This window comes from Dama dama, chromosome 14 (genome assembly GCF_033118175.1).
Source record: "Dama dama isolate Ldn47 chromosome 14, ASM3311817v1, whole genome shotgun sequence".
In the NCBI taxonomy this organism is placed as follows: Eukaryota; Metazoa; Chordata; class Mammalia; order Artiodactyla; family Cervidae; genus Dama; species Dama dama.
In genome coordinates this window covers 1502703-1528803 of record NC_083694.1, presented here as the reverse complement: position 1 = coordinate 1528803, position 26101 = coordinate 1502703, and the positions used below count along the sequence as shown (strand labels likewise).

At 51.3% G+C, this 26101-nt stretch overlaps 2 protein-coding genes across 3 annotated transcripts; both read left to right on the top strand.

Annotated features, from left to right (window-relative positions):
• Positions 1-1514: 1514 nt before the first annotated feature.
• On the top strand, positions 1515-13424 carry GOLT1A (golgi transport 1A). 2 transcript variants are annotated; one of them, XM_061159864.1, is made up of 5 exons: positions 1515-1656; positions 10221-10312; positions 11015-11193; positions 12372-12435; positions 13032-13424. In XM_061159864.1, the coding sequence occupies exons 1-5, from the start codon at positions 1632-1634 to the stop codon at positions 13068-13070; spliced, it is 399 nt and encodes a 132-aa protein (XP_061015847.1). In that variant the 5' UTR covers positions 1515-1631; the 3' UTR covers positions 13071-13424. The 2 variants fall into 2 exon arrangements, with proteins under 2 accessions (XP_061015847.1, XP_061015846.1); XM_061159863.1 differs by lacking the exon at positions 1515-1656 and adding an exon at positions 8642-10035.
• A 223-nt stretch (positions 13425-13647) lies between these two features.
• KISS1 (KiSS-1 metastasis suppressor) lies at positions 13648-20366 on the top strand. Its single transcript, XM_061159862.1, has 3 exons — positions 13648-14623; positions 17602-17736; positions 19958-20366. The coding sequence occupies exons 1-3, from the start codon at positions 14446-14448 to the stop codon at positions 20260-20262; spliced, it is 618 nt and encodes a 205-aa protein (XP_061015845.1). The 5' UTR covers positions 13648-14445; the 3' UTR covers positions 20263-20366.
• The last annotated feature ends 5735 nt before the right edge of the window (positions 20367-26101 follow it).

Sequence of the window (26101 nt, the reverse complement as noted above, 5' to 3'; positions counted from 1 at the left end):
TCAGTGATGCCATCCAGCCATCTCATCCTCTGTCGTTCCCTTCTCCTCCTGCCCCCAATCCCTCCCAGCATCAGGGTTTTTTCCAATGAGTCAACTCTTCACATGAGGTGGCCAGAGTACTGGAGTTTCAGCTTCAGCATCAGTCCTTCCAATGAACACCCAGGACTGATCTCCTTTAGGATGGACTGGTTGGATCTCCTTGCAGTCCAAGGGACTCTCCAACACCACAGTTCAAAAGCATCAATTTTTCGGTGCTCAGCTTTCTTCACAGTCCAACTCTCACATCCATACGTGACCACTGGAAAAACCATAGTCTTGACCAGACGGACTTTTGTTGGCAAAATAATGTCTCTGCTTTTTAATATGCTATCTAGGTTGGTCATAACTTTCCTTTCAAGGAGTAAGCGTCTTTTAATTTCATGGCTGCAATCACCATCTGCAGTGATGTTGGATCCCAAAAAAATAAAGTCTGACACTGTTTCCACTGTTTCCCCATCTATTTCCCATGAGGTGATGGGACCAGATGCCATGATCTTAGTTTTCGAATGTTAAGCTTTAAGCCAACTTTTTCACTCTCCCCCTTCACTTTCATCAAGAGGCTTTTTAGTTCCCCTTCACTTTCTGCCATAAGGGTGGTGTTGAAAGTGAAGTTGCTTAGTCTTGTCCGACTCTTTGTGACCCCACGGACTGACTATAGCCTACCAGGCTCCTCCGTCCATGGGATTTTCCAGGCAAGAATACTGGAGTGGGTTGCCATTTCCTTCTCCAAAGGGTGGTGTTATGCATCCCTTAATACTGGCTGGAAGTACTACGGTAATACTGCTTCTGACTTCACTGCTGACTTCATACTGAATTTATTAATGAATTTAATCAATAAATGAATTTATTAATAGTACTTTTGTGAAGAGAAACAGATCCCACCTCTTCCCACACCATCCACCAAACCATGTAAGGAACCCAGGTACTGCTACTCTCAGTTCTTCCCTAAATAGTACAAGATTTGCCAAAGAGATGGTGACAGCTGAACTCAGCCTCAGGGGCTGCTGCTGCTGCTAAGTCGCTTCAGTCGTGTCTGACTCTGTGCAGCCCCACAGACGGCAGCCCACCAGGCTCCCCCGTCCCTGGGATCCTCCAGGCAAGAACACTGGAATGGGTTGCCATTTCCTTCTCCAATGCATGAAAGTGAAAAGTGAAAGTGAAGTCACTCAGTCGTGTCAGACTCTTCGCGACCTCATGGACTGCAGCCTACCAGGCTCCTCCATCCATGGGATTTTCCAGGCATGAGTACTGGAGTGTAGGGCCATTGCCTTCTCTGCTCAGGGGATGGGTTGGGGGGAATTACAAGAGTCAGACAGGTGTGGACTTCCCCGCGGGAGGGAGCAGTGCCCTCTGGGAGAAACCAGGAGAGAGACTGTGACTTTAAGCAGCCCTGTATGTGAGTGTATGTGGGTGACTGCGTGTGTATGTGTGCGTGTAGGTGTGTGGATGTGTTGGAGAGTTAATGATTTGCCAGGGGCTCATTTCACAACTTACCAAGGGTCAGCTTCCCTTGAGCATGTACAGGTTCGGTCCTCAGGGCTCCTTGCCCCTGGCCAGCTTCCTCCTGGAGTGTCCCCCAGGCAGCCCTCGACATGATCTCCATCACCGAATGGCAGAGTGAGTGCCGGGGGCTGGGCTGCGCTGCTGAGGGCGCTGGGCTGGGGCGGGGGAGGTACGGCCTCTCCCAGCCTGGCTGGCCCTGGGGAACCTGCAAGGTGACCTCCGGAGCCAGTGGCTGGGAGCTGCCACGTTGGCCTCCCCCAGGCCGCAGGGCCGGGGCCAGCTGGGATCCCTGCTGTCCGGGCCGGGGCTGCTCAGGGCTCCCAGGTAGCCAGAGGCTGCTACCTGGAGGAACTGGCAGGCTCCCCACTTTGATCCTGTCCCCATTCAGGGTTCTGAAACCGGGGTTACTGCCAGGGTGGACCTGGAAGGCCTCTGCCTATTCAGACTCTTCCCCCCACAAACTCTTAAAGTCTCCTGTAGCCCTGGCACACTCTGGTCAGACACTAAACTCAAATCCTCTCCCTAAATCACCCTGTCTTCACTCCTAAATATCTTGCCCATTTCTTCCCGAGAGAGGGCAGGGAGGTAGTCCCCAGGGCTGGGAAAAGTGATGAGAACTGTGGCTCTATGAGTTTCGCTTGGGTGAGTTACTTAAAGCCAGTGTCTCATCTGTAAACTGGAGATAGTATCCATTCATTCACTGTCTCCTCTATGTGCCAAGCACTGAGGTGGGCACAGTATGCACCAATGGATGAGACAGATATATACCCTGCTTATACTCCAGGATGAGGAAACAGGTAACTAGCAGATGAAGAGGTCAGTACGTAGTATGTCCTCTGGACAAAAATAAAACAGGGTAAAGAGGCGAGGGAGCGCCGAGTGGGAGGGGTTACTGCTCTGGGTACAGTGGCCACTAAGCTCCCCGGGGAAAGTGCTTCTTACAGCGGTGCATGGGAATTGAGGGGGCAAAGCCACGTAGCTGTCTGGAGGGAGAAATCTCGGGAGAGGGGACCACCAGTGCCAAGGCCCTGAGGCATTACGCAGGGACACAAGGAGGCTGGTGTGGCCGAAGCCCACTGAGGGCAGGGGAGAGCGGCAGCAGGCTGGTCGGGAGATCGCCCAGCAGCCAGGCTGCATCTGGACTCCGGCTTTATCTGCAGAAGGTGGGAAACCGTTAGGAGATGTTGTGCAGAGGAGTGATGTGATCTGCTTATGTTTCTAAAAGATCATTCTGAGTACTGGATCGAGGGTAGACAGACTGGAAGGACAGCAACAGAGAGACTGGTTAAGAGGCAGGAGATGGTGAGGGGAAGACCAGTTCTGAGGTGAGAGACAGGGAGACCAGGGTGGTAGCATTGTACTGGGGGGAAATAGTGCGAGATGTGTGCTGAGCAAACTGCTGAAAGGGTTTGCTGGTGGATTGGATGTGGGGTGTGAGAGAAAGAACCCAGGAATGCCTCCAATATTTCCAGCCTGAGCAATTAGAAGGTTTCATAAGGAAAGCAGGAGTTGGGTTTTAGACATGTTGAGTTTGTGGTCAAGTAGGTAGTCAGGTACATGAGTCTGGAATGGAGAGAAATTTGGGAATTGCCAGCATACAGATAGTATTTAAAACCATGAGACTGGCGCACAGTTTCTCAGCCTCTCCACTACTGACATTTGCGGGCAGGGTAGTTCTTTGCAAGGCAGGAGACCCCGGTTCGCTTCCTGGGTGGGGAAGTTCCCCTGGAAAAGAGACAGGCTGCCCACCTGAGCACTCTTCCCTCGCGGGCTCCACTGGTAGCTCAGCTGGTAAAGAACCCGGGTTCCATCCCTGGATTAGGAAGATCCCCTGGAGAAGGGAACTGCTACCCACTCCAGTATTCTGGCCTAGAGAACTCCATGGACTAGTCCGTGGGGTCACAAAGAGTCAGATGTGACTTACGGTTCTTTGTTTTAGGAGGTCTGTCCTTTCTATTACAGGATTTTAGCAGCATCCCTGGCCTCTCCCCACTAGATGGCAGGAGCACACTCTCACTACCACCTGTGCCCATCAGCCGGTCTATACATCCCCAAATGTCCCCCGGGGAACGGAATTGCCAACCCACCACCTATCAGCCCTCCCCCCACCCACCAAGGTGAGAAACACTGACCTGGGGGAAAAATAGAGAGAAGAGGGCTCAGGCCTGAGCCCATGGACAAGCCTACATTTTATTAAACCAAAATGTGCTAAGTTCTAAGAAGAATGTGCTAAGTCAGTCCTGCAAGAGAGAAAATGAGGCAACCAGATTAAGTCAGGAATGCAGAGTGGACCAGACTTCCCCGGGAAAACCGCCATTCGCGGTGAGACCTGGAGGCGGCGTGTGTGTCGGCCAGACGACAAGCGGCAAGAAACCGCTGGTACAGAGACCCTAAGGCGGGAAGGTCCGTCCTGGGAGCCAGGATGTGCTCGGGGTGTGGCGGGCAAGGACCTACTCTCGCCTGCGCTGCTCCAGGAGATGCAGTCGGACAAGCTGGCCAAGGCCCCTTGACGGGCCTGGGAGCCAAGGCAGGCTGGGAGGACTCTTTTCTTCTAAGCCCACGGGAAGCCATGACAGATTGTCCGCTGCGCTAACACGAATAGACTGTATGTTTTCCAAGAACCCTGACGACCGTATGGAGAAGGCATAACCGGGGCAGGAACGCAGCCTGCCCCCTGGGGAATGTCGCAGAGTACGGGAAAGAGAAAATGGTGGTTTAGAACTAAGTCGTAAGCGTGGAGAGAAATGGACAGCTTTCAAGATACACTTGGGAGGAAGAACCAATAACACTCACCTGTGGATCGAATGCGGAGCGGGTGGCGGAGCTATGAGGCCACTGGGCTTCTGCCTCAAGCTGCTGGGTGGATGGTGATGACATTTTATTCATTTGGGGAAAACTGAGCCAAGTGCAGCTTTAAGGAAGGAAACCAATAGCTCAGTTTGGACCTGTTGAGTTCAAGATGTCCTGAAGAGAGAAAAATGTGCGGATATGTCAAGTAGGCAGCTGGATAGGAGTTTGGAAGCTCAGAGGCGGCACGAGCTAGAAAGATAAATATCGACATTGTCAGTACACAGGAGATACTTAAAGAAGTGGGAGTCCATGTGCAACTAGAATGAGAAGAGAAATGAGCTGGAACTGGAGCCCTGAGTAATTCAGACCCCAAGAGAGAGAGAGAGAAGAGGGAGCTGGCAAAGCAGCCTGGGAGGAGTGGCCAGAATAGCAGGAAGAAATCGAGAATATGGTGTCACGGAGCCCACTAGAGGGTGCTGCAAGATGGGTGGCCAGCTGCTGACAGAGGAGGCTGGACCCCGTGCTTTGCGTTTGGGATGTCGGGAGCCCGGGCCAGAGCAGTTCGTGCAGAGGGGGTGGGGGCAGGAGTGGGTTGGACAGGGCTGGTCAAAGTCACTTCTCTAGAGTCGGTCTACTGGGTTCACACCCTGGTTCTGCTGGCCGTGCACCCTTGGGCACACGTTACGACCATTCATGTTCCAGTTTTGTCTGTGAAATGGGCTGAAAACATACCTACCGCATAGGCAGGTATGAAGACAAAATGAGTTAATACAGAGTGCTTAAACTGCCTGACACCGTATGCTCACCAGTGTTAACAATGAATTAACAGTCACCACTGTTAATTCTGTAAAGAGAAACAGGCTCTTTCTTTTCCCCTTTCCCTCCTTCCTGACCAATTCAGTCCTAAAACCATACTGCAGAAGTGGGGCAGTGCCCAGGGCAGGCGTCAGAGCGCGTCCCAGGCTGGAGGGTTCACGCTGGGTGGGGTTCAGCTGGCCAGGAGGAGGGGGGCATCTGGCAGGGTCGGGGTGGGGGCTGGAGAGTCACTTTATGTGGAAGGTCCTGCAGACTCCGACTTGAAGAAACGTCCTCAGTAACGGTCAAACTGGAATCGTGCGTCACCTAACAGTGGCAGGAGGAGAACACAGCATCACCTCTTGTTGATATATCTGCATAACCCTAATACAGTCATGCGGAGACATCAGACAGACCCAAATAGAGGGCCTGCTACTGGATGACCGGCTCAGATCTTCCAAGGGTCAAGGTCATGTCAAGGAGAGACTGAAGAACTGTTCTAGACATAACAATCTGAAGAGACATGGCAAGCACATGCCACATGTGACTCTGAACTGGACCTTTTCGCTCTGAATGATATTACAGGGGGAACTGAGGAAACGTGAATGGGGCCTGAGTGCCGGATGGTAATCATGTATCAGTGGTGATCTCCTGACCTCTCATAAGAGGTTTTTATAGCCTTCATAAAAACTTAAAATATTTTTGTCATTCAGATTGTGGTCTTCCTCCACAATATCCTGGCCCATGTAAAATAATCACAACAAGGTAGAAATACTTCTTGATCCTCAATTTATTGTCTCTTCAATGCATGCATGCTCAGTCACTTCAGTCATGTCCAACTCTTCGCAAACCCATGGACCGTAGCCTGCCAGGCCCCTCTCCCCGTGGGATTTTCCTGGCAAGAATATTGGAGTGGGTTGCCGTGCCCTCCTCCAGGGGATCTTTCTGTTCCAGGGATCAAACCCACCTCTCCTGTGTCTCCTGCATTGCAGGCAGATTCTTTACTGCTGAGCCACCGGGGAAGCCCTTACTGTCTCTGAGGGCAGAAAAATCATGCAACGTGGAAAGAACAGAACCTTCATAATGACCAAGGAGGTTGTATTTTTCAGTGTCTTGGGCTCTAAGAGATTTAATTCGGGCAGGCATTCTAGAAGGTAGAAATAGGAAGCCTGAAGAGATTACGGAGATTTATCAGAAACAGGAGGAATTGCCCTTAGTTGCAGATGGATTCTGGTGGTGGGGCAATATGTTGAGAGAAATGATGCTGTGCTGGTTCCTAGCAAATCCAACTCTGCCAAAAGGGAGAACTAATTAGGCTGTTTTTTTTTTTTCTTTTTTTTTGAATATGAGTTGAATGAGGTTTCAGTCCAAATCTTATTTCTGTATTTTTAATGATTCTTTTAAGGAAAGCCTTTGGCCTTATTTCTATAATGGAACTGGTATTAATTCTCCTCCTAAGATCTGTATGATAACAAGTTGTTTTTGTTTAGTCACTAAGTCGTGTCCAACTCTTTTACGACCCCATGGACTGTAGCCCGCCAGGCTCCTCTGTCCATGGGACTTCCAGGCAAGAATACTGGGGTAATACTGTTACCCCAAGAAATACTGTTATTTCCTTCTCCAGGGGTCTTTCCAACCCAGGGATTAAACCTGTATCTCCTGCATTTCAAGCAGATTCTTTACCCACTGAGCCACGGGCACAGATTAAGAAAGATTAATTACCTGAAAGACAATCATGTTTCCTTCTCTTTCAGTTGCCTCGTCTTCATAATTCTGTTTCTGTTTTGTTTTCTTAGTTCTGCCTCTTAACAACCAAGCTTTCAGCAATTTTTTAGAACTCTCTATGGAGACATGGCAGGTTCAATCCCTGGGTCAGGAAGATCCCCTGAAGTAGAAAATGGCAACCCACTACGGTATTCTTGCCTGGAAAACTCCATGTACAGAGGAGTCTGGTGAGCTTCAGTCCATGGGGTCACAAAGAGTCGGATGCGACGGACTGACTGAGCACACACATGCATAGAAACATGCCAATAATACCAATTTCACAGAGATGCTAAGGATCAATTCTAAGACGTTAGCTAACAAATCCAGTAAAAACTTTCTCTTTAAAATTTACCTATGTGTTTTCTTTTTTAAAATTAAGCTATTTTTTAACAAAGTTATACACGTTGTAGTTGTAAAAGACACTCTAGCCCTTTCTCTAGTCATCATATAATTTACAACAAAAAGAAAATAAGGCATTTTAGCTATATTAAGTAAATAAAGCAAGTTGCAAAACAATATAAACAATAAAATATAAACTTTAAGTTGTACCTCATCAGTGATTTTTAAAAAGGAAGCAATGTGATTCCATTTACCATAGCATCAAAAAGAATAAAATCCTTAGGAATAAACTTAACTAAAGAGGCAAAAGTCTTGTACCCTGAAAACTAAAAAATGTTGCTAAAAGAAATTTTAAAAGACACTAATGTGTAGAAAGACCCAGATTTGTGGATTGGCAGACAATATTGTTAAGCTGTCAATACTACCCAAAGCAGTCTACAGATTCAATGCAATTAATCTAGCAAAATCCCAATGACATTTTTTGCAGAAATAGAAAAATTCATTCTTAAATTCACATAGAATCTCAAGGAATCTTGAATAGCCAAAGCAATCTTGAAAAAGAACAAAGTTGGAGGTTTCAAACTTCTTGATTTCAAAACTTATTACAAAGCTACAGTAATCAAAACAGTGAGACTGGCATGAAGACAAACATAGAGACCAATGGAATATAACAGACAGCCCAGAAATAAACCCTGGCATATATGGGCACATGGTTTTCAACAAGGGTACCAAGACAATTCAGTGGAGAAAGGACAGTCTTTTCAACAAATGATGTTGGGAAAACTGGATATTCACAGGCAAAAGAATGAAGCTGGACCCTTATCTTACACCACATGTAAAAATTAAAGTTCATTTTAGCTCTAAGTAAGATCTAAAACAGTTCTTAGAAGAAAACATAAGAGAAAAGCTTCACAATGCTAGAATTGGCAATTATTTATTGGGTGTGATACTAAAAGCTCAGGCAACTACAGAGAAAATAGAAACATTGGACTATATAAAAATTTAAAACTCCTGTGCATCAAACGATACAAGAGAGTGAAAAGGCAACCTACAGACTAGGAGAAAATATTAGCAGATCATATATCTGATAAGGGGTTACTATCCAAAATATACAAAGTACTTCTATAACTGAACAAAAACATCCAAACAACCTGTCTTAAAAATGAGCAAAGGCCTTAAATAGACACTCGTCCAAAACAGATATACAAATGACCAATAAGGGCATGAAAGATTCTCAACATTAGTAACCATCAAGGAGATGCCAACCGCAGCCTCAGTGAGATGCCACTTCACACCCTTTGGGGCGGATGCCATCAGAAACAAAACAAAGCAAAAAGCAGAAAGTGACAAGCGTCGGTGAGGCTGCAGAGAAGTTGGAATCCCTTGTGCATCACTACTAGGAACGTGAAATGGCGTAACTTCTGTGGGAAATAGTATGGCGGTCTCTCAAAAAATTAAAAATGGAACTACCATATGACCCGGCAATTCCACCTGTGGATACAAACCCAAAAGTGAAAGTAGAGTCTCAGAGAGGTATTTGTTCACCTGTGCTCACAGCAGCATTATGTATAAGAGCCAAAAGGTAGAAGCATCCCAAGCCCATCCACAAATGAATAAATGAAATGTAGTATGCTTACAATAGAATATTATTCAGCCTTAAAAAGGAAGGATTTCTGACACATGCCATAAAATGGATCAACACTGAAGACATTGTGCTGAGTGAAATACACCAGTCACACAAAGGCAAGTACTGTATGACTGCAATCATATGAGGCACCTAGACCACTCAGAATCACAGAAACGGAAAGTGCATACAGTGGTGGTTGCCAAAGGCGGGGGCGGGGGGCAGGTTCGGCCAAGGAGTCTTCCAGTGGGTAGAGTCTCGGTGTTGTGAGATGAAAAGAGTTCTGAATGTGGGTGGTGGTGAGCGTGTACCAAGGTGAATGTACTTAATGCCCCTGAACTGAACACCTAAAGATGTTAAGGTGGTAAACTTTATGTGTATTTTGTTGTAGTTTAACGTGAAATTTTCAACTTGATTCAATTTCAAAATGAAGCAACACAATGAATTGTCATTTGTGGACCACCAGAGAGGCACAGATAAAGTAAAATGAAGGTTTAAGAGAAAACAAACTTCGTATCCCAAACATCCTGCACAACTGTGTTGGGCTCCCTGTGTTGGCTCTAAGCCAACTGCTACAGTTCAAAGAACAAGGAAAGCAAAGTGAAAGACACACTGCTTCTGGGGCCCACCTGGCGCAAACAGCCTGGTCACTGTTAGGGCGTGAAGTCAGGGCCTGGGAGCTGTGTGGTGGGGCAGTCGCTTTGCTGGCTGCGGCACAGACTTCCAGGTGACGAGTGCACTTCTGGTCCATGACTTCTCTTTCCCTCTCAAGTGTGATGGGTCGTCACTGGAAAGCTGGGGACCAGAGCAGTTCAGAGAAGAAAGGAGAGGCTGTGAGAATTATCAGGAGGACAGGCCTCCTGAGAAATAGGGCAGGCCAGCTGGGCAGGTCTGAGATACTATGGCGCTGTGGCTATTTGGTGGTACTCTTTGACCCGGGTGTGAGTTGGCATCAAGTGGCTTCCAGCTATAAGAAAACAGGAACAGAGCAGGCAACGGGTTGTGTTCAGCCAGAGTCACAACTCTGATAATGATCTAGCAGATAAGAAGAAATCTTGAAGATCTTGAAGAGGAAACTGAAAATAGAAAAAGCAGTGAGGCCAGCACTAGCTACCTGTGGAGTGGTGGTGAGGGCAGGATGTGGGCAGAACCGAACAGCAGTTTCCAGGTGCTAAACGGAGGTTTGTGCCCACCCTCCCCTTCCTTCCCATCCTTCTCAGAGCATGGAAGCCAAGACTCCTGGATGACAACAGAGCCACCCCACCTCCCACCCTCAGAGGGCACCTGTCCAGGGGTGATGGGGGAGCTGCAGCATCCCAACTTGCTCCCCAAACCCATCCCACCACAATTTACTTGCCCATTGCAGAGATTGGCGTGGGCACTGCTGGCTTCGGCATCTTCTTCATCCTCTTTGGAACACTCCTGTACTTTGATTCGGTGCTCCTGGCCTTCGGAAATGTGAGTCTTCCAGCCCTGTGAACCAACCTGAGGTCTCCACTGCCGGGAGGGTCAGTCCCGAGTTTACTCAGATCGGGTCCAGCCAGGCATCGTGTGCCACCTGCGTTGGGCAGGCAAGGGGTGGAGGCTGGGGATGGACAATAAGGCCTCCTGGGCACAGAGAACCTGAGGACCTGGATTCTCATGCTAAGCTCCAGGTGAGGCCCTGGGTTGGGGGTGGGGGGTGGGAACTCAGATGATTGGAGACCCAGTCTGACAGGAGCCCGAGGCACTCAAAGGGCCGCGGAGTGGAGGCCCGGGACTCCATCAGCTCCCTGGGACTCGGGTGTGGCTGCCCAACCTACTGAGGCCTGGCTTTCAGCCTCTGTAAGACGGAGAGTCTTTTCCGCCTTACTTGGGAGGTGTGACGAAAAAGGATATCATACGTGAGGAAGTGCTTGGGACCCAAGAAACCAGGCTGAGCTGGGTGACAAGCTAGAGGCCTGCAATGCCCCTGGTCCCCTGCCTCTGGGCCCTTCTGCCCCTCACGAGCCCCAGCCACTCGGGGCTCCTTCCGGCTCGGCCTCGCAGATACCGTCGGCCTGTGAAGGAGCAGGTCTTGCCCCGCCGCCGATGCGGCTCCTGCCGGCCACTGACTCGGGGGTGGGGGGCGCCGAGCCAGCGTGCTCACTCTCACCGGCCCACCGCTCTCGCCCCCCACAGCTGCTGTTCCTGACTGGCCTCTCCCTCATCATCGGCCTGAGGAGGACGTTCTCCTTCTTCTTCCAGAGGCACAAACTCAAGGGCACCAGCTTCTTCCTGGGGGGCGTGGCCGTCGTCCTGCTGCGCTGGCCTCTCCTGGGCATGATCCTGGAAACCTATGGCTTCTTCAGCCTCTTCAGGTGAGAACAGGTCCCAGGCCTCGCGATCAGCACTCCAGGGCCTCTGAGCAGCTGAGCTCAGGCTCCAGCGGGTGTGGGCAACGTGTGGGCAGTGCATACGGTAGCCGGACTTTATCCCGAGAGAGGCGGGAGACTCAGAAGGGCTGAAAACAGGGCGGCACTTGGTGGACACTGCGAGCTGGAGGGGCCGGCACACCCACCAGCAAACACGGAGCGCCTGCCTGTGCCCGGCGCCCCACCTGGCACCAGCAGGCGGCCCAGGGCCTGCGCAAGCCGAGCAGCCAGACAGGGCGCGGAGACGGTGAACGCGCATCGGCGAAGCCCTCACATGCGCCAAGCAGGCTCACAATTCCCTCTCATTCTGGCATCTCCACCGCCCACTGTAGGGCTGTCCTCTTGTAGATGAGAAAACGAAGGCCCAGAGAGCCTGCCCCTGCCTGAACTCTCACCCTTGTGAGCGTGCAAAGGATCTGAACTTGATCTAGGTGTGGATCAAAAGTGCGAGTGGGGCCTCTGCAGACGCAGTAGTTCTAGCCAAAAGTAAATCTAGACAAAGACAGCTTGCAGCAGCATTGAAGGGGGAAGAAAATCACAACTATCAGAGACCTCAGAAATGCAAGTGGACCTCAGGGAACCGAGGTCCAAGGAGAGGAAGTGGTGAGCCAGAATGCAGATCTCTACCAGCCTCTGTGCCCCCAAGTCCTTTGGAGGGTCACCATTCTTGCCAGGGGAGGGGATGGTAGGGGAGGGGTGCCAGGTGTCGGGGAGAATAAACAGCACAGCCTCCAACGGTGATCCGTGCCCGGGGCCGGGAAACCTGCGGCAGGGGGTTCACAGCCGGTCTAGGGAGAGACGACTAACAAAAATAAACACTTCCCAAGCATTTCTTTGTGGAGATGTGGGTGCTATTATTATTAACCCCATTTTACAACTGGAAACAGATTCGGGGGTGTTAAGGAATTTGCCCAAGTTTGCACAGGGCCAGTGAGAGGTGGAGCGCAGATGGGACATCCGTAACTAGTCCACCTACTGCCTCTTGAAAAGCCGCGGTGCAGAGCCATGCCTGCCGAGGGTCCGAGGCCCTGCTCTCCCGGGAGCCAAAGCTGGAGCCTGTAGCAGGACCTCAGCCTCCCCCCCCCGGTGCATCCCTGAGCCCCTCTCCGCCTCTCTGCTCCTAGGGGCTTCTTCCCCGTCGCCTTTGGCTTCCTGGGGAGTACCTGCAACATCCCCTTCCTGAGTGCGGTAAGTGAATCATGTGCATGGCTTGGTGGTGGTCCTTGGGGAGGGGGAAGCACACGGACTTGGTGAAGCTGCTCCCCAAGTGCAGAGGATCCTTTCCCATCTCCCCCCAAAACCCTCCCCGGCTGGCCCGTCTCAGCCCCTCTTCCCAATAAGAGTGGATGAGGGTTCTGTGGGCATTGGGAATGGTGTTGGTCAACAGCTCCCTGTTAGAGCCAAAGAAAAGGAACCTTGGGGGTCTCGGTGACCCCGCAGAAAGCGCCAGATCCCTGGGGAACTGGCTGACTCTGGGCTCCGGGTAGAGAGGATGTGTGACATCCCGTGAGAACAGAAAGGGTGGTGCCTCTGTCCTCTTCTTGGGGCGGGGGTCCCCGGCCCCCGGCCCTCCCCTCTCTGAGGCACCTGGCAGAACACAAGCCCCCTAGAAGCCCAGGAAGGCCCTGGGCCACCCCTCAGCACGCCCGCCCCGGCACGCCCCCGTGGCCCCCCTCCATACCTGCACCTGGCGCTCCTGGCTCTCAAGGCCCGCTTCATAATAACCTGGATATTGAGTCTGCTCCCCACTCTTTGTCTGCAGTAATGATTCTTGCCTCCCACAGCTGTTCCGGAGGCTTCAAGGCACCAGTTCAATGGTCTGAAGAGCAGAGATGCACTCCTTGAATTTGGATCACTGGGCGAGGGGGCTGGAAAGGAAATGGGAGACATCTCACAGGCGCCCACCCAGCACTGACTCATCCCCCTGATGCATCCGGACCTCTCCAGGTCCAGAAGGACGGACGGAGCCGAGGGACTGGCCTTGATCCCCAAGTCAATGCAGGAAGCCGTCAGGACTGCTGGGAACAGAGACCCAGGGCCCACGAGAGGAAAAGCAAAGATTAAATCCCCAAGCTGTGAATGTGCCTGAGACTCAGTGTCTCTAGCCCATTAAGCCCACCCTCTGACTCAGGGTGGGCCCACAGACATCATTCTACCTGAGGAGGGTCAGGCCAGCCCTTACGGCTCATCATTAAACGCTGTTTACCAGCCCTAATGAGGGAGATAAGATGTTTGCAGGCCCCTGTTCGTGGCAGCTGTTAAACAAGGAATGAGCATTAATCCCCAGGATGGTGGGAAGTGCTTCCCAACTATCGACTAGGTGGATGTCTGCATAGCGCACTCACCAGGTAGCTTCTGTGCTGGGGTAGAATGCTGCTCCCCTACTTCCAAGAGCCCCAGTCCGTCCTGGGAAGCCCCCGTCTAAGGGTAAAGCACACTCTTTCTCAAGGAAGAGTCAGGAATCCCCTGCAACGAGTACATTTAATACGTTTCTGTGAGGGCCCTATGTCTGTGCAGAACAAGGGAGTGGGTGCCGAGGGTGCAAAGGAAAGCAGACCTCCCCACTTCAAAGAGAGGTTCACGGCGATTTCAGAATGGCGAGACTGTGGCGTCACAGGATATGACCGAGGGGCTGCAGAAGCCGCACCTCACACACACCACACTCACCTGGAGAGCTCTCCTCAGTTCCCCCAGCAATTCCCAGGGACACCCACCTTCTAGAACTGCCGTTTCGTGCCGCCTTCCTAGCTGGCTGCTCACATGCCTGTCTCGCCCATCTGACCACGGCACGTTCGTCTCCAAACCCTGGCCTGAGCTCAGGAATTGTGTGGGGAAAGAAGGGAGCAGAGAAGAAAAGAGACAATCCCCCTACCAGGCCCCGGACCCCAGCCCCCAACCCAGGAGCCGCCGTCTGGTCAGAGACCCCAGCTGAGCTGCCAGGGCTGGGGGACATGGGGGACAAGGTGTGCTGAGCCTCCCCCAGCCCTCAAACAGTCCCTTTCCATGTTGTTTGGGGGCAGAGTGGATCTGTGAGTGGGCCTCGGGAGAAGCAGGTGAGGAGGCTGCAAAGAACTATTAGGAATCAGAAAGCCAGCCCTGGAAGACTCCTGGAGAGGGAGGGAAAGGCTGATTTTAGCCACAGGCACCAGGAGGCAGGAGCCAGCAGCAGGGAGCGGGAGGACTGCACTCTCCGAGGGGATGGGGGGGGGGGCCAGAGGTGGGTGTGTGCCTGGAGACGTCACCCTGGGCTTTATAAGGGCCGTGATCAGGGCGCCAGTGAGCGTGAGCCCAGGAGCCCAGCTCGCCTCCCTCCAGGTGCCCTACTGCCCAAGCGGTGCCATCACTCCGAGACCCCTCAGGACACAGCCAAGGCAAGGTAGGTGGCCTGCAGCCCCCACAGCAGCAGAGGGGTCTGGCTGGACCCAGGGAGGCTCCCAAGGTGGGAGCAGGCATGTGTCCAGGCAGGCAAAAGGGGTGCTGGTCTTCCCTCTTGACTGGAATGTCAGGGTAAATACACTGACTTGCACTTTATGAAACCAGGACCTTGGGGTTACTTTCTGGGAAGTGAATGCAGTGAATGAGCTCCCCATGGCTGGGATGAGGGGTCACAGAGGCATCTGGAGGGACCTGGGGAACACCAGGGGCTCCTCCGGGCAGTTCCCCGTTGTGCAGATGGCAAACACAGACGTAAACGGCTCCTGAGTGCCCTGCCAGCCCCTGCACTAGGAGATGGGGTCACCTCAGAAGGGAGCCACCCCGCCCCCCAAGAGCTTTCCAAGCAAGCCTGGAATTTCTGTTACTCTCTAGGTACGAAACTCCTGGGACAGAGGGACCACAAAATTGCCACTTGTGGCCCTTGGAAGCTGATGGTGCTTTTCCAAACAATTCAGTTCTACCACATGTTAAAAGCCCCCGTGCTGGGCAGGAACCAAGAGCTGGGTGTGTGTGTGTGTGTGTGTGTGTGTGTGTGTGTGTCTGTGTGTGTGTGTGTGTGTGTGTGTGTGTGTTGGGGCCAGGTAGTAGGGGAAACCAAGGTTCTCACGAGGCGCCCATGGCAAGCACTACCTCTGCTGGGATGAGGGGGAAGCAATACAAATGAGAGGAGCACGAAGGAGGAGCACCACCTTCTAAGCACACAGCTTGCCCACTGCCCCCTTCCTCGCGCACCACCCTGCTTCTGAAGAGCAGCCTGAATTCTCCATCCAAAACGCTCACCTACACACACTCCAGTCTGGCTCACACTGCTCCGGGATGAAGCCCCTGGCGGCCCCTTTCCCAGCCGCATCACTCACTCTCTCCCCAGCAAAGACCCACCCCCTGGCAGGCTGGAGGGCGGCACCTCCCTCTACACCTGGCTTCGGCTTCCTTGCTGGGACTGCCGTCGATGAACCTTTACTCACCAGGCTGATCTGTGCTCAGAGACAGCTCAGGCGCCACCCCTGCAGAAAACCTGCCTGGCCTCTCCAGGTCAGGTTCCCGAGGGCTTTGAAACACCCCCGGGGAAGCCTGTGGTGCTGCCTGGCTTGCCACCAACGTGTCTTTCCTTATGTTTGTTGGACAGCCTCAAAGTGCCTGATGACTTTTTCAAAGAGAAATCAGACTTGGGAGCTGGAAGAGCTAGAGGGGCGCAGTGGAGGATGAGAAGGGAAGGGGGTGAAAAGGGGGTGAGAGTCTCCCCCACCCCACCCATGTACTCACAAGCCTCCGGTCTATCACTGGCCATGCTACCTTGAGACGGTCTGCTTATGACTCAATTTCTTGTGCTAGACCTCAGGGGGAGGCCCAGGGGAAGGTGTGCAACACCTGGTTGTTGTTATCAAGAATGATTTCTGAACCGACCTGGACCCTGTGCACCCGGGGTCTAAAGCCACAAAAGAAACAGCTTTACACTGTTCTCTCTAGTGGACTGAACCTGTCTCCACTCCACGCCCTGCCCCAGGCCTTAAGGCCGGTGCAGAAAGCCATGATCTGGGTTTCAGGGTATCGCAGAGTCAAAGTGTACAAGGAAAGTGACCATCTGAGGGGACAGCTGGTGGCCAGTCTGATCCAATGCTCTTATTTTTCACACGTAACAATAAGATCCAGAGATGGGGGGTGGACTTGTTCTAATCTCACAGGAGGGAGGGAGGAGCTGCAGCCAGATTTGAGTCCTTCTGATACCATTTGTATCCTACCCCATGCTTGCATCTCGGAGGGAGCAGGAGGGGACCAGGGCGTAGGAGCGAGAACAGAGGGACGGGTGGGCTCAGCAACCACTGGCAGCTGACGGGCACAAACGGGAGTCCCCCCACCCACTTGCCCCTTGACCGCAGAGGGAGGGTCCGGCCTTAGATCTGGCACCAACACCCGTTCTGCTCAGACCGCAGTGCTGCCTGGCTCTCCACCAATTTGTCTTCATTATGTTTGTTGGACAGTCTCAAAGCGCCTGATGACTTTTTCAAAAAGAAGTCAGCCTTGGGAGCTGGAAGAGCTGGAGGGGGGCGGTGGAGGATGAGAAGGGAAGCGGGTGAAAAGGGGGTCAGAGTCTACAGCTCCCACCTCAACAGCCAAGATCATACAGTCAATTAAATCCATACCCTCTCAGGGCCCACGGAGAAGAGAATATGGAGACAATTGACCTGATACATCAGGGAAAGCCTTTTTCTCTTTCCTGAATTATAGGCAATAAGACAATTTAATGATGGTTTTCAAGGCTATGAAGGGTTATGAGAGCAAGCAAGATGATTACCTCTTCCTTTTATCTTGAAAAAGGAAAAAAAAGAAGTCCCTATGACAGCAAGAGGGACTGGGCCGGGTTCAGAAAGGCACGTTCTAGCTGGGAGAGCGGAGCACAGAGAGCTGTGATTCACGCAGAGCCTGGCATGCAGGCAGAAGCGCCCGCTCCCAGGCTCCAGGGACACGGCTGGGGCTCAGGGCAACTCCGTGCCCCACCTCACTCAGCCCCTCCCTGCTCACTGTCACCTGCATCTCACTCCTCTTTTCCCAACACTCCTCTCAAGCAAACCTGAAGTTCAGAACCCTGGCCATTTCCCAACCTGAGCAGTCCTGCCCCTTCCTCCAGTATGGATCCTCCCTCCCTTCTTTCCTTCCTAATTCTACCGGCCTCACCCGGCAGGAAGCCCTCCCCGACGATCCTCACCTAGCATGAGTTTAGCTTGAACTATATGGCGCAAGGGGTCTCAGTCCTATTTCCATGCTGCGTCGGTTCAGGCTCATCCCCGCATGGGGGGCTTCCGAGGGCAGGGCCGTCCCCTCCCTTCCAGGTGCCGGCTTCGCGCGGGGCCCTACCCCCGTGCCTAGCCCAGACAGCAAGCCTAACCCTGTTCCTCCTCCCTCTCTCTGTCTTGGCCTCAGGGCACTTCCAGGACCTGCATCTTCTCACCAGGATGAACCTGCTGCTTTCCTGGCAGCTGATGCTTCTCCTTTGTGCCACCTCCTTCATGGAGACATTAGAAAAGGTGGTGCCCATGGAGAATCCTAGAACCACAGGTATGAGTTGTCTGGGAAGAGGGTTGGGAGGCAGCAAGTGAATTGATGCAAAATGAGAGTTGCCATATTTTTTCAGATATGGCTAATCCATTGATGTGAATTTAAAGCTGCACAATGGAAACCTAAGACTGGCCCATGCAGCACAGATAGGGGCCCCACTAACCTTGCAAGCAAGAGAGGGATTTCTGCTGTTGTAGACATCAGGAGGCTCACCCAAGTTCATGTGCTTGCTAACCGTTGAGTGCCTTCATGGTCTTCTCTGCTCTGTGCCGACCACTTCTGTGCAGATCTGCTGGGAAGGCATTTACTATGCAAGTCACATCAGTTCCTTTATGGGGAATTTGGAAAAAAAAAAAAAAAAAACCTACACAAAAGGATAGATCCTTAATACCTCTCAATCTTATGAGTTCATTGTGGAATTGAAGACCTGGAGAAACTGAGGCCCAAAGAGGTAAAGAAACCTTCCCAAAGTCACTCAATCCAAGGCTGCAGAAACCCAGCAGGTGCTGATCTCCCCCAAGAGTGCCTTCTACAGGGCGTGAGCTAGGACAGTGCTCATCCCCAAGTCAGGAATCAAGGTTTAAGACTGCTGGGTGGTCAGCCTGGCCTCTTAGGACCTCTGTTCCTCTCCAGCTATGGAACTTGCAGCATTCTTTCCACACACAAGATGTCATTGTGCCCATAAGATACCCCAAAGCGGGCTTCCCTGGTGACTCAGTGCTCAAGAATCTGCCTGCCAGTGCAGGAGACACGGGTTTGATTCCTGACTTGGGAAGGAGCAACTAAGCCCAAGCACCACAGCTATTGAGCCTGTGCTTTAGAGCCCAAGAACCACGGCTACCGAAGCCCACACACTTGAGAGCCCGGACTTCACAAGAGAAGCCACTGCTATGAGTAGCCCCCATACCACAACTAGAGAGTGGCCCCTGCTCGCTGGAACAAGAGAAAGCCCACGTGCAGAAGACCCTGTGCTGCCAAAAATAAAATAAATTAAAAAAAAAGATATCCCAGTGCAAAGAGGTCATGGACCCGGGTATCCTTTGCCAAGAACGTCTCTCCTGGGATCAGGTGCTCTTTCTGGGTGAGGGAGGATCCCCCGGAGAACAAGGTCATCACCGCCCTGGGGACACTGAGCTCTTGGCTCTTTTTGGCAAGAGCTTTTAGGTGATGCTAAAAACAGTGATGCCTAAGCAGTGACCCACCTGCTGGGATGATGGCTGCAGCTGGAAAAGAGGTCAGCGTCCCTCCCATCCCAGCCAGGCCCAGGGCCCTCCTAGAAAGATTCTCACTCACCCTGGGCCAGACTCACCCACGCTCCTCTTCTCCAGAGCGTGCCAGGGCACTGAAGAGCAGGGCTCAGAGTCAACTCTCCCCCTCCACCCAACACACACCCACTCACCCCAGACCGCATTTCCACCTCTCCCTTGCCACAGCTGGCTGGGCCATTGTCTCCCGGGAGCTAGCTGCACTATCTTACTGCTAAAAATTTAATGAACTTAATGAGCCTTGCTTGTGAAGTGCCTTCCAAGTTAGCCTCATTAGCCCTCAGTATGAAGGGGAGAGATTACATGTGGTGTAGGGGAGGCGTGCTGGTTGAGGCGACCCAATTTCCCTTCTTTGCTGAAGTCCTGATATAGCTTATTAGGGGTCACATTTGTTGAGGGTGTGGGAGCACAGTGGTCTTTGCTTGGCTTTCTTCATTTGTTTAACTGCAAGGCTTTCATTAGCTTTTATACATTTAACAAGGCTTTTTGAGGCCCTGCTATGAGCAAGGCACTGTTTTCAAGACTCTGAGACTCAGATGAGTGGACATGGCCCCGACCACCCCAAGGAGCTTGGTCTAGTAGCAGCCTGAAGAAAAGCAGGGGTAGAGGGCCAGCCAGCCAGCCGCGAAGAGAAGTGAAGCTGATTATTTCGAAGCTCTATCCTGCTTGCTTCCTTAAAAAAAAAAGAAAAAAAAAAAAAGAAAAAAATGAATTCAATGTAAAAGACGCTCAAGAAAATCCTGTGAAATATCTGAAACCATAGCTATGTTGAAGGAGAGAGGAGCAAACGGACGAGCCACCCAAGCCAAGATGCCGCTGGTGCCCAGCGTGGAGCGCTGAGCTTCCTGGGGGTCAAGGGACAAAAGGGAAGCCGAAGATGCGGATGTGAGGAGGTGGTCCAAAGCCTCTCTCCGGGCCCCCGCCTCACTCAGCCTCTCCCTGTGGCTCTGTCCTAGGCTCGCAGCTCGGACCCGCGACGCTCCAGGCGCCCTGGGAGCAGAGCCCGCGGTGCGCGGCGGAGAAGCCCGCAGCAGCCGGGCCTCGGCCTCGGGGGGCCGCGCTGTGCCCTCCTGACAGCTCCGCGGGCCCCCAGCGGCCGGGCCCGTGCGCCCCCCGCAGCCGCCTGATCCAGGCCCCGAGGGGCGCGGTGCTGGTGCAGCGGGAGAAGGACGCGTCCGCCTACAACTGGAACTCCTTTGGTCTGCGCTACGGCAGGCGGCAGGCGGCGCTGCCCGGGGGCCGCGGCGCCGCGCGGGGCTGAGCGCGGAGGTGGGGCCTTCACCTCCAGGCCCACCCGGGCCGGAGCGGGGCGGGCAGGGCAGGGCTGTCGACCTGCAGTTTGTGTCCTGAAGCAATAAAGGAAATACTGCCGACTCACCTGCGTGTGACCTGGGGCTCATTTTTGCAGGTGGCCCGGGTGAGATCGTTCCCTTTGTTTCCCCACTGCATCTCTAGCTGGTTTTACACACACACACACACACACACACACACACACACACACACACACACAATCTCTCTCTCTCTAAGACTTTAAAAAACAACCAGAAAGAAGCCCCAGTTGGATGCTGCTTGGGTGGTATTACAGCAACATCAAATTACTATAAAAATTTCTGAAGACGTTTCTCAGTTCCTAGACTTATGTCAGTGCAGATGGGTAGCAAGCGTTTTGCAGAGGGCCCTGAGCCCGGCGCCCACACTTTGAGTAGCTCTGATCTAGGACGGGGAAGGCAGCTGGCTTAAGTACTTCCCCTTTTCCCAGGGAAGTTTTCAGCCAGTGGAACAGCCTGATCTGGGAGATGATACTGACCACTGCCCCATCCACTGAGGTATAAATATCACCCGAGTTCCACAGTCAGACCTCCACGGGGGTGCTTGGCCACAGACCCCAAAGCCCCACTGCATCCGCAAGGAGTGTCAGCAGGGACTGGGCCATGCATCCACCACCACACCCCCTGGAAACCCTGGATGGATTTATGTGCATCATTTCTCTACATCCTTGGAGGCACCCAGGGGGCTTAGCATGTATTGACCCCATTTTCACAGTGAATACCCTAAGGTTTAAAAAGAAAAACAACTCATTCAAGGCACACAGCCAATGAGTAGCAAGCCATTTCAGGCTCCTGACTCCAGAGCCTGGCTTCCCCATTGCAATGTCACACTTCTCTGACATAACATGACATTAGAGTAAGCTGTGGTGGACATCAGAAAAGGTCAGTCTGCCTTGTGGGGACATTCCTGGGGGTCCCCAATGGCTGGGGAGTTTAAATTGCTGTAGGAAGGAGAGAGTAGTTAGGAAACTCTCGGAAATCGAGGCTTCTGCCCACAGAAAAACCCAGCCCTGTTTGACAGCCTCCGGCTACCACTACTCTGCTTGGTCTAGAATGGAAATGCTCTTTCTTGGAAGGGCTGTGGGGTTCACCACCATTCCATGAAACACCAGTGTTCCACCCATTACAGAAACGCGGGCTCTGCAGATTGGAGGCAGAATCTTGTTGCTATGGCAATGAGATAGGCTGCCATGGAAACATGACAACCTGCCCCACCCTCATGTCTACCCTGAAACTGTCCTCAAGGATCTCTCATATTTTCGAAACTGCTGTGAGCTCAGGTCCTAGTGTGGTGTGACAGGGTTATGCTCCTGAAATATCATCTCCCAAACAGCCTGGAGTGTGTCTCTGTACTTCTAGGAGAGCAATCATAAACTCAACACCTATTCTGTTAGGTGAGTTTTTCTCCTATTCCTGGACTAGTCCTTTCTCTGATGAAGTCTATGGGTAGGGAGAAGTTAACGAGTCTCTGAAATCTGCTCTTAACCAGCCTCCTTTTACAAAATTTCCTGTGATCCCCTCTAACTCTCCTCATGACCTTAAGTTTAAGCAGATAGGAGACAGGTGTGTGTGTGTGCGTGAGTGACTCTGTGTGTGTGTGTGTGTGTGTGTGTGTGACTTCAGGGGTGAAACTGTGAAATGTGTTCTCTGGTATAAGAAGCAGGTCTGTGTATGAGAAGGTATGTGTAAGAGAGGGGTAAATGTGAGAAGCACACACGTGTTTGTGTGACTCTGTCTGTGGTGTGGCCCCTCTAACTGCATTTCAGGCCTTGTTAGCTCCCTCTGCCACCCAGATACTCTCCAGGATCTCTGCTCTAGCTGCTTCAGTGGGCAGCAGGAGGAGAACTGGGTCTGCCAATCCTATCTTCTCTCCCAGGACTGTGCCTATGAGACTCCAGGCCTTGCAGTTCTTGGCCCCATGTACTGTGTAGGGATGGGGGTCTCCATGGGACAAAGGGGTCTTTGGTTTCATGAGGGTCCCAGCCTGATTCTGAACAGATTGAAGGGAATGTTCAGAGCACAGTGCAGGCAGTGAGGTGCCCCAGGGACTCCCAGGGACTCCCAAGACCTCTGGGCGGGCTCAGAGAGCTAGGGCCACAGAGCCCAGAGACTTGGGGGCAGGGCTGCCGAGAGGCTCTCAAACACACTCCTTCTTTAGGACTCTGCACAGTCCCCAGGGGCCAAGAACCCAGGCAGCCTGGCGTCTTTCCCTGGGGAAGGGGAAATGGGAGGACCTCTTTCCGTGTTCCTCCCCTTTTGGTAGGTCTGCTGCACTAGGAGAGTTGGTCTCATGGCCCAAAGCATATGGGGGTAGGAGTGGAGGGATCCAGGGGGATTTCTGCCTCTAGTATCACTCTTAATATATTAACAAGCAATTTTTTAAGAAAAAAATTGTGCCAAGCGCAGGGCTACCCCACTTTAACCTCACAACAATTTCATGAAGTGGGCAGTATTCTCAGAAAGCTTAAGTGATGGGCCCAAGGTCACATAGCTGGCAAGTTAGACAGCCAGAGTGAGACTCTGACATTCTAATTCCAAGTATCATCATCTTCCTACACACTACCTTTCCTTTCTCTGCGCTGCTGTGTGGCAGAGTCAGCCTTCTTCCTGAACGGTTTGTCCTGGGTAGCAGGTCTCTGGCAGTCAATGTAACTGTATCCCAATCACTCTTTGACTTCTTTAATAACAACACAGGTGAGGTCACCAATCCCCAGAGCAAGCCTCCTCCCTTCAAACCTCCTATTAGGGGTCAGGCAACTGATTTTGCCCCGTCTGTCTCCTTCTTTCTCTGGAAGCAACTTCCCCAGGTCCAGACTTGGTCATAGGGAGGCGAAGATGTCAAGTCCCAGGGGAGCTAGTGTAGCCTTCCTCATCTTTGGTGCATCCTTCCGTTTTAAACATCAGAGCCCAACAGGCTCAGAGCAGGGAGCCTGGAGGCCAGCAGTGCTGATTTTGGTCATCGGGAGAGAGCCAGATTACAACAAAGAGCCGCCAATTTAATCCTCTTCTTGGACTTTGCTTACCTATATTTTATTCATTATCTGTCCAATATAGCCTTTTCAAAAATTTTATTTATTTTCAATTGAAGGCTAATTGCTTTACAACGTTGTGTTGGTCTCTGGCATACATCAGTATGAATCGGCCATAGGCATACATATGTCCCCTCTCTCTTGAACCTCCTTCCCACCTCCCACCCCATCCCACCCCTGTAGGTGGTCACAGAGCACCGGGTTGAGCTGCTTGCATCAGACAGCAAATTCCCACTGGCGATCTATCTCACCTGTGGTATGCATATGTGTCAATGCTACTCTCTCAACTCGTCCCACCCTCTTCTTCTCCACCCCATGTCCAAGGTCTGTTCTCTATGTCTGTGTCTCTATTCCTGCCCCCAAAATAGGTTTATCAGTACAATTTTTCTAGATTCCATATATATGCATTAATATACAACATTTGTTTTTCTCTTTCTGACTTCTTCACTCTGTATTAGAAGCTCTAGTTTCATCCACCTCACTAGAACTGACTCAGATTTGTTCCTTTTTATGGCTGAGTAATATTCCACAGTATATAGGTAGTACAACTTCTTTATCCATTCATCTGTTGATGGACATCTAGGTTGCTTCCATGTCCTGGCTATCGAAAATACTGCTGCAATGAACACTGGGTTACATGTGTCTTTTAGAATTGTGGTTTTCTCAGGAGGAGCCTGGTGGGTTACAGTCCGTGGGATCGCCAAGAGTCGGACGCGACTGAGCACACACAAGCACACACAGGGTATATGCCCAGTAGTGGGGTTGCTGGTCACAATATAGTCTTAACAACTATCTTGTCCACATGTTACCTTCACAAAACATTTCACAGTACCACTTTTGACTCATTCATGTCTGTTCACTCCTTAAGCCCCTTAAAAGATATTAAAGGAACAAGAAAGGAACAAACCCCCAAGGACAAAGAGAAGGGATGGGAAACCACAGCAGGTGAGAAATGACAGGAAATATTGAAGGTGGAAATTAGATGAAGGACTTGGCAGAATGAAGGAAGCTACAACCTCAAAGCCAGCAAAGGGGGCCTGAAGGGCCCTAACTGACTGACTCCCAGAGCCAGTTCTTGGTGCTTGGAGGCACTTGGGACAAATTCTAGACTGAAAACAGGGAGCTGGCTGGAAATCTCTATGTGGAGAGGTCAGACTTCCTGAATCCCTCGATCCAGCCAGCACAGCCATGTCCCCTGCTTCCCCAATGGGAAGAAGCTAGAGGTTTTCTCTCAAGGATTCTGTAGACTCTAGTCAGGGGGTCACAAGCGCAGTGAGGATGGGGATAAAGAAAGTGGCTGAAAAGGGGAAAAAAGAGAGTGGACTGTGTGAAAGTCTTGCTGAGGAGTCCCCAGCCTTTTTGCAACCTCTTCTTAGAAAGTCGGCAGCAAAGACCACCCCCCAAATGGGAGAGAGAAAGCCCCAGAGGAAAGACCGAAAGATTCTGACATTGAAGGGTATGCACGTTAGTCCACTTGGGCTGTTTTAACTACCTACCACAAATCGAGTGGCTAATAAACAACAGAAGTTTATTTTTCACAGTTCTAGAGGCTGGGAAGTTCAAAATCAAGGGACCCCTGATTTTGCCTGGTGAGGGCCCACTTTCCCATTCATAGATGACTGTGATTTTGTTGTGTCCTCACATGGCAGAAAGGAGCAGGGAGCTCTTGGGGGTCTCTTATATAAGGGCACTAATCCCTTTCATAGGGGCTCCATCCTCATGACCTAGTCACCTATGAAGACCCCACCTCCTAACATCATCACCCTGACAGTTAAGATTTCAACATATGATTTGGGGGGACACAAACATTCATCTATAGCGGTGCTCCAGGGAAATGTCTGCTGAAAGCCCTCATCTAGAGTAGGGTACACCAGCTGTGAACCTTGCCCTTGCACACCAAGTTTCTAGACGCTTCCACCTGTCCATGTTAACCATGAATGAAGAACCAAGTTGTCCCAGGAGCTTGAATAAAACCTCTACTTGGAAGAGAAGACCAAAACAAACACAGAGAAACCAGAGACATCGTGAAAAAATTAGTCTGTAATTAATGTCCGCAGAGGGTATAAGAGAAAATTTTGCACCTATAAAACAAATAGTGAATGCAATAAAGTAGGAATAAAGAAGAATAAGAAAGATCCTTCAGAAGTTAAAATTAAAGGACATAAGGAACATCAAGTTTAAAAAAATCTCATAGAAGGTAGAACAAAAAGAAATCAGGAGATAAAATATAAGAAACTTAGGAATCAAACAGAAGTTGCAATATCCTAATAATGTGAGTTCCAGAAGTCAGAAAGGAGGAAATAACCAAAGAATTAATGCAGGATGATTTCCAGAATGGAAGGACAAGAATTTCCAGGTTGAGGGCATCCACTGAGTGCTCAGCACACGAATGGAAAAACATCCATGCCAGGGGTGGGGAAGGTGGTGAGACCCCCTAAAGATCAAACCATAGAAGAGTCTGGAATCAGAGTTGTACCAGATTTGTTAACACCAGAAGATACTGGAAAATAACTTCCAATTTCAGATGGGAAATAAGCTTCAACCTAGAATTCTGCTCACACTTTAAAGAGTAAGGAGTAATGGAAACATTTTTAGACATGCCAGTACTGGAAGTGTTTACTTCTCCTGTAGTTTTTCTCTGCAAACTTTGGAATACATCTTCCACTTAAACACGTGTCAGCTGAGAAAGAAGAAACCCCAGAGCCTGAACACAGGAAGCCACAGAGGAGAGCAGCAAAGAGGT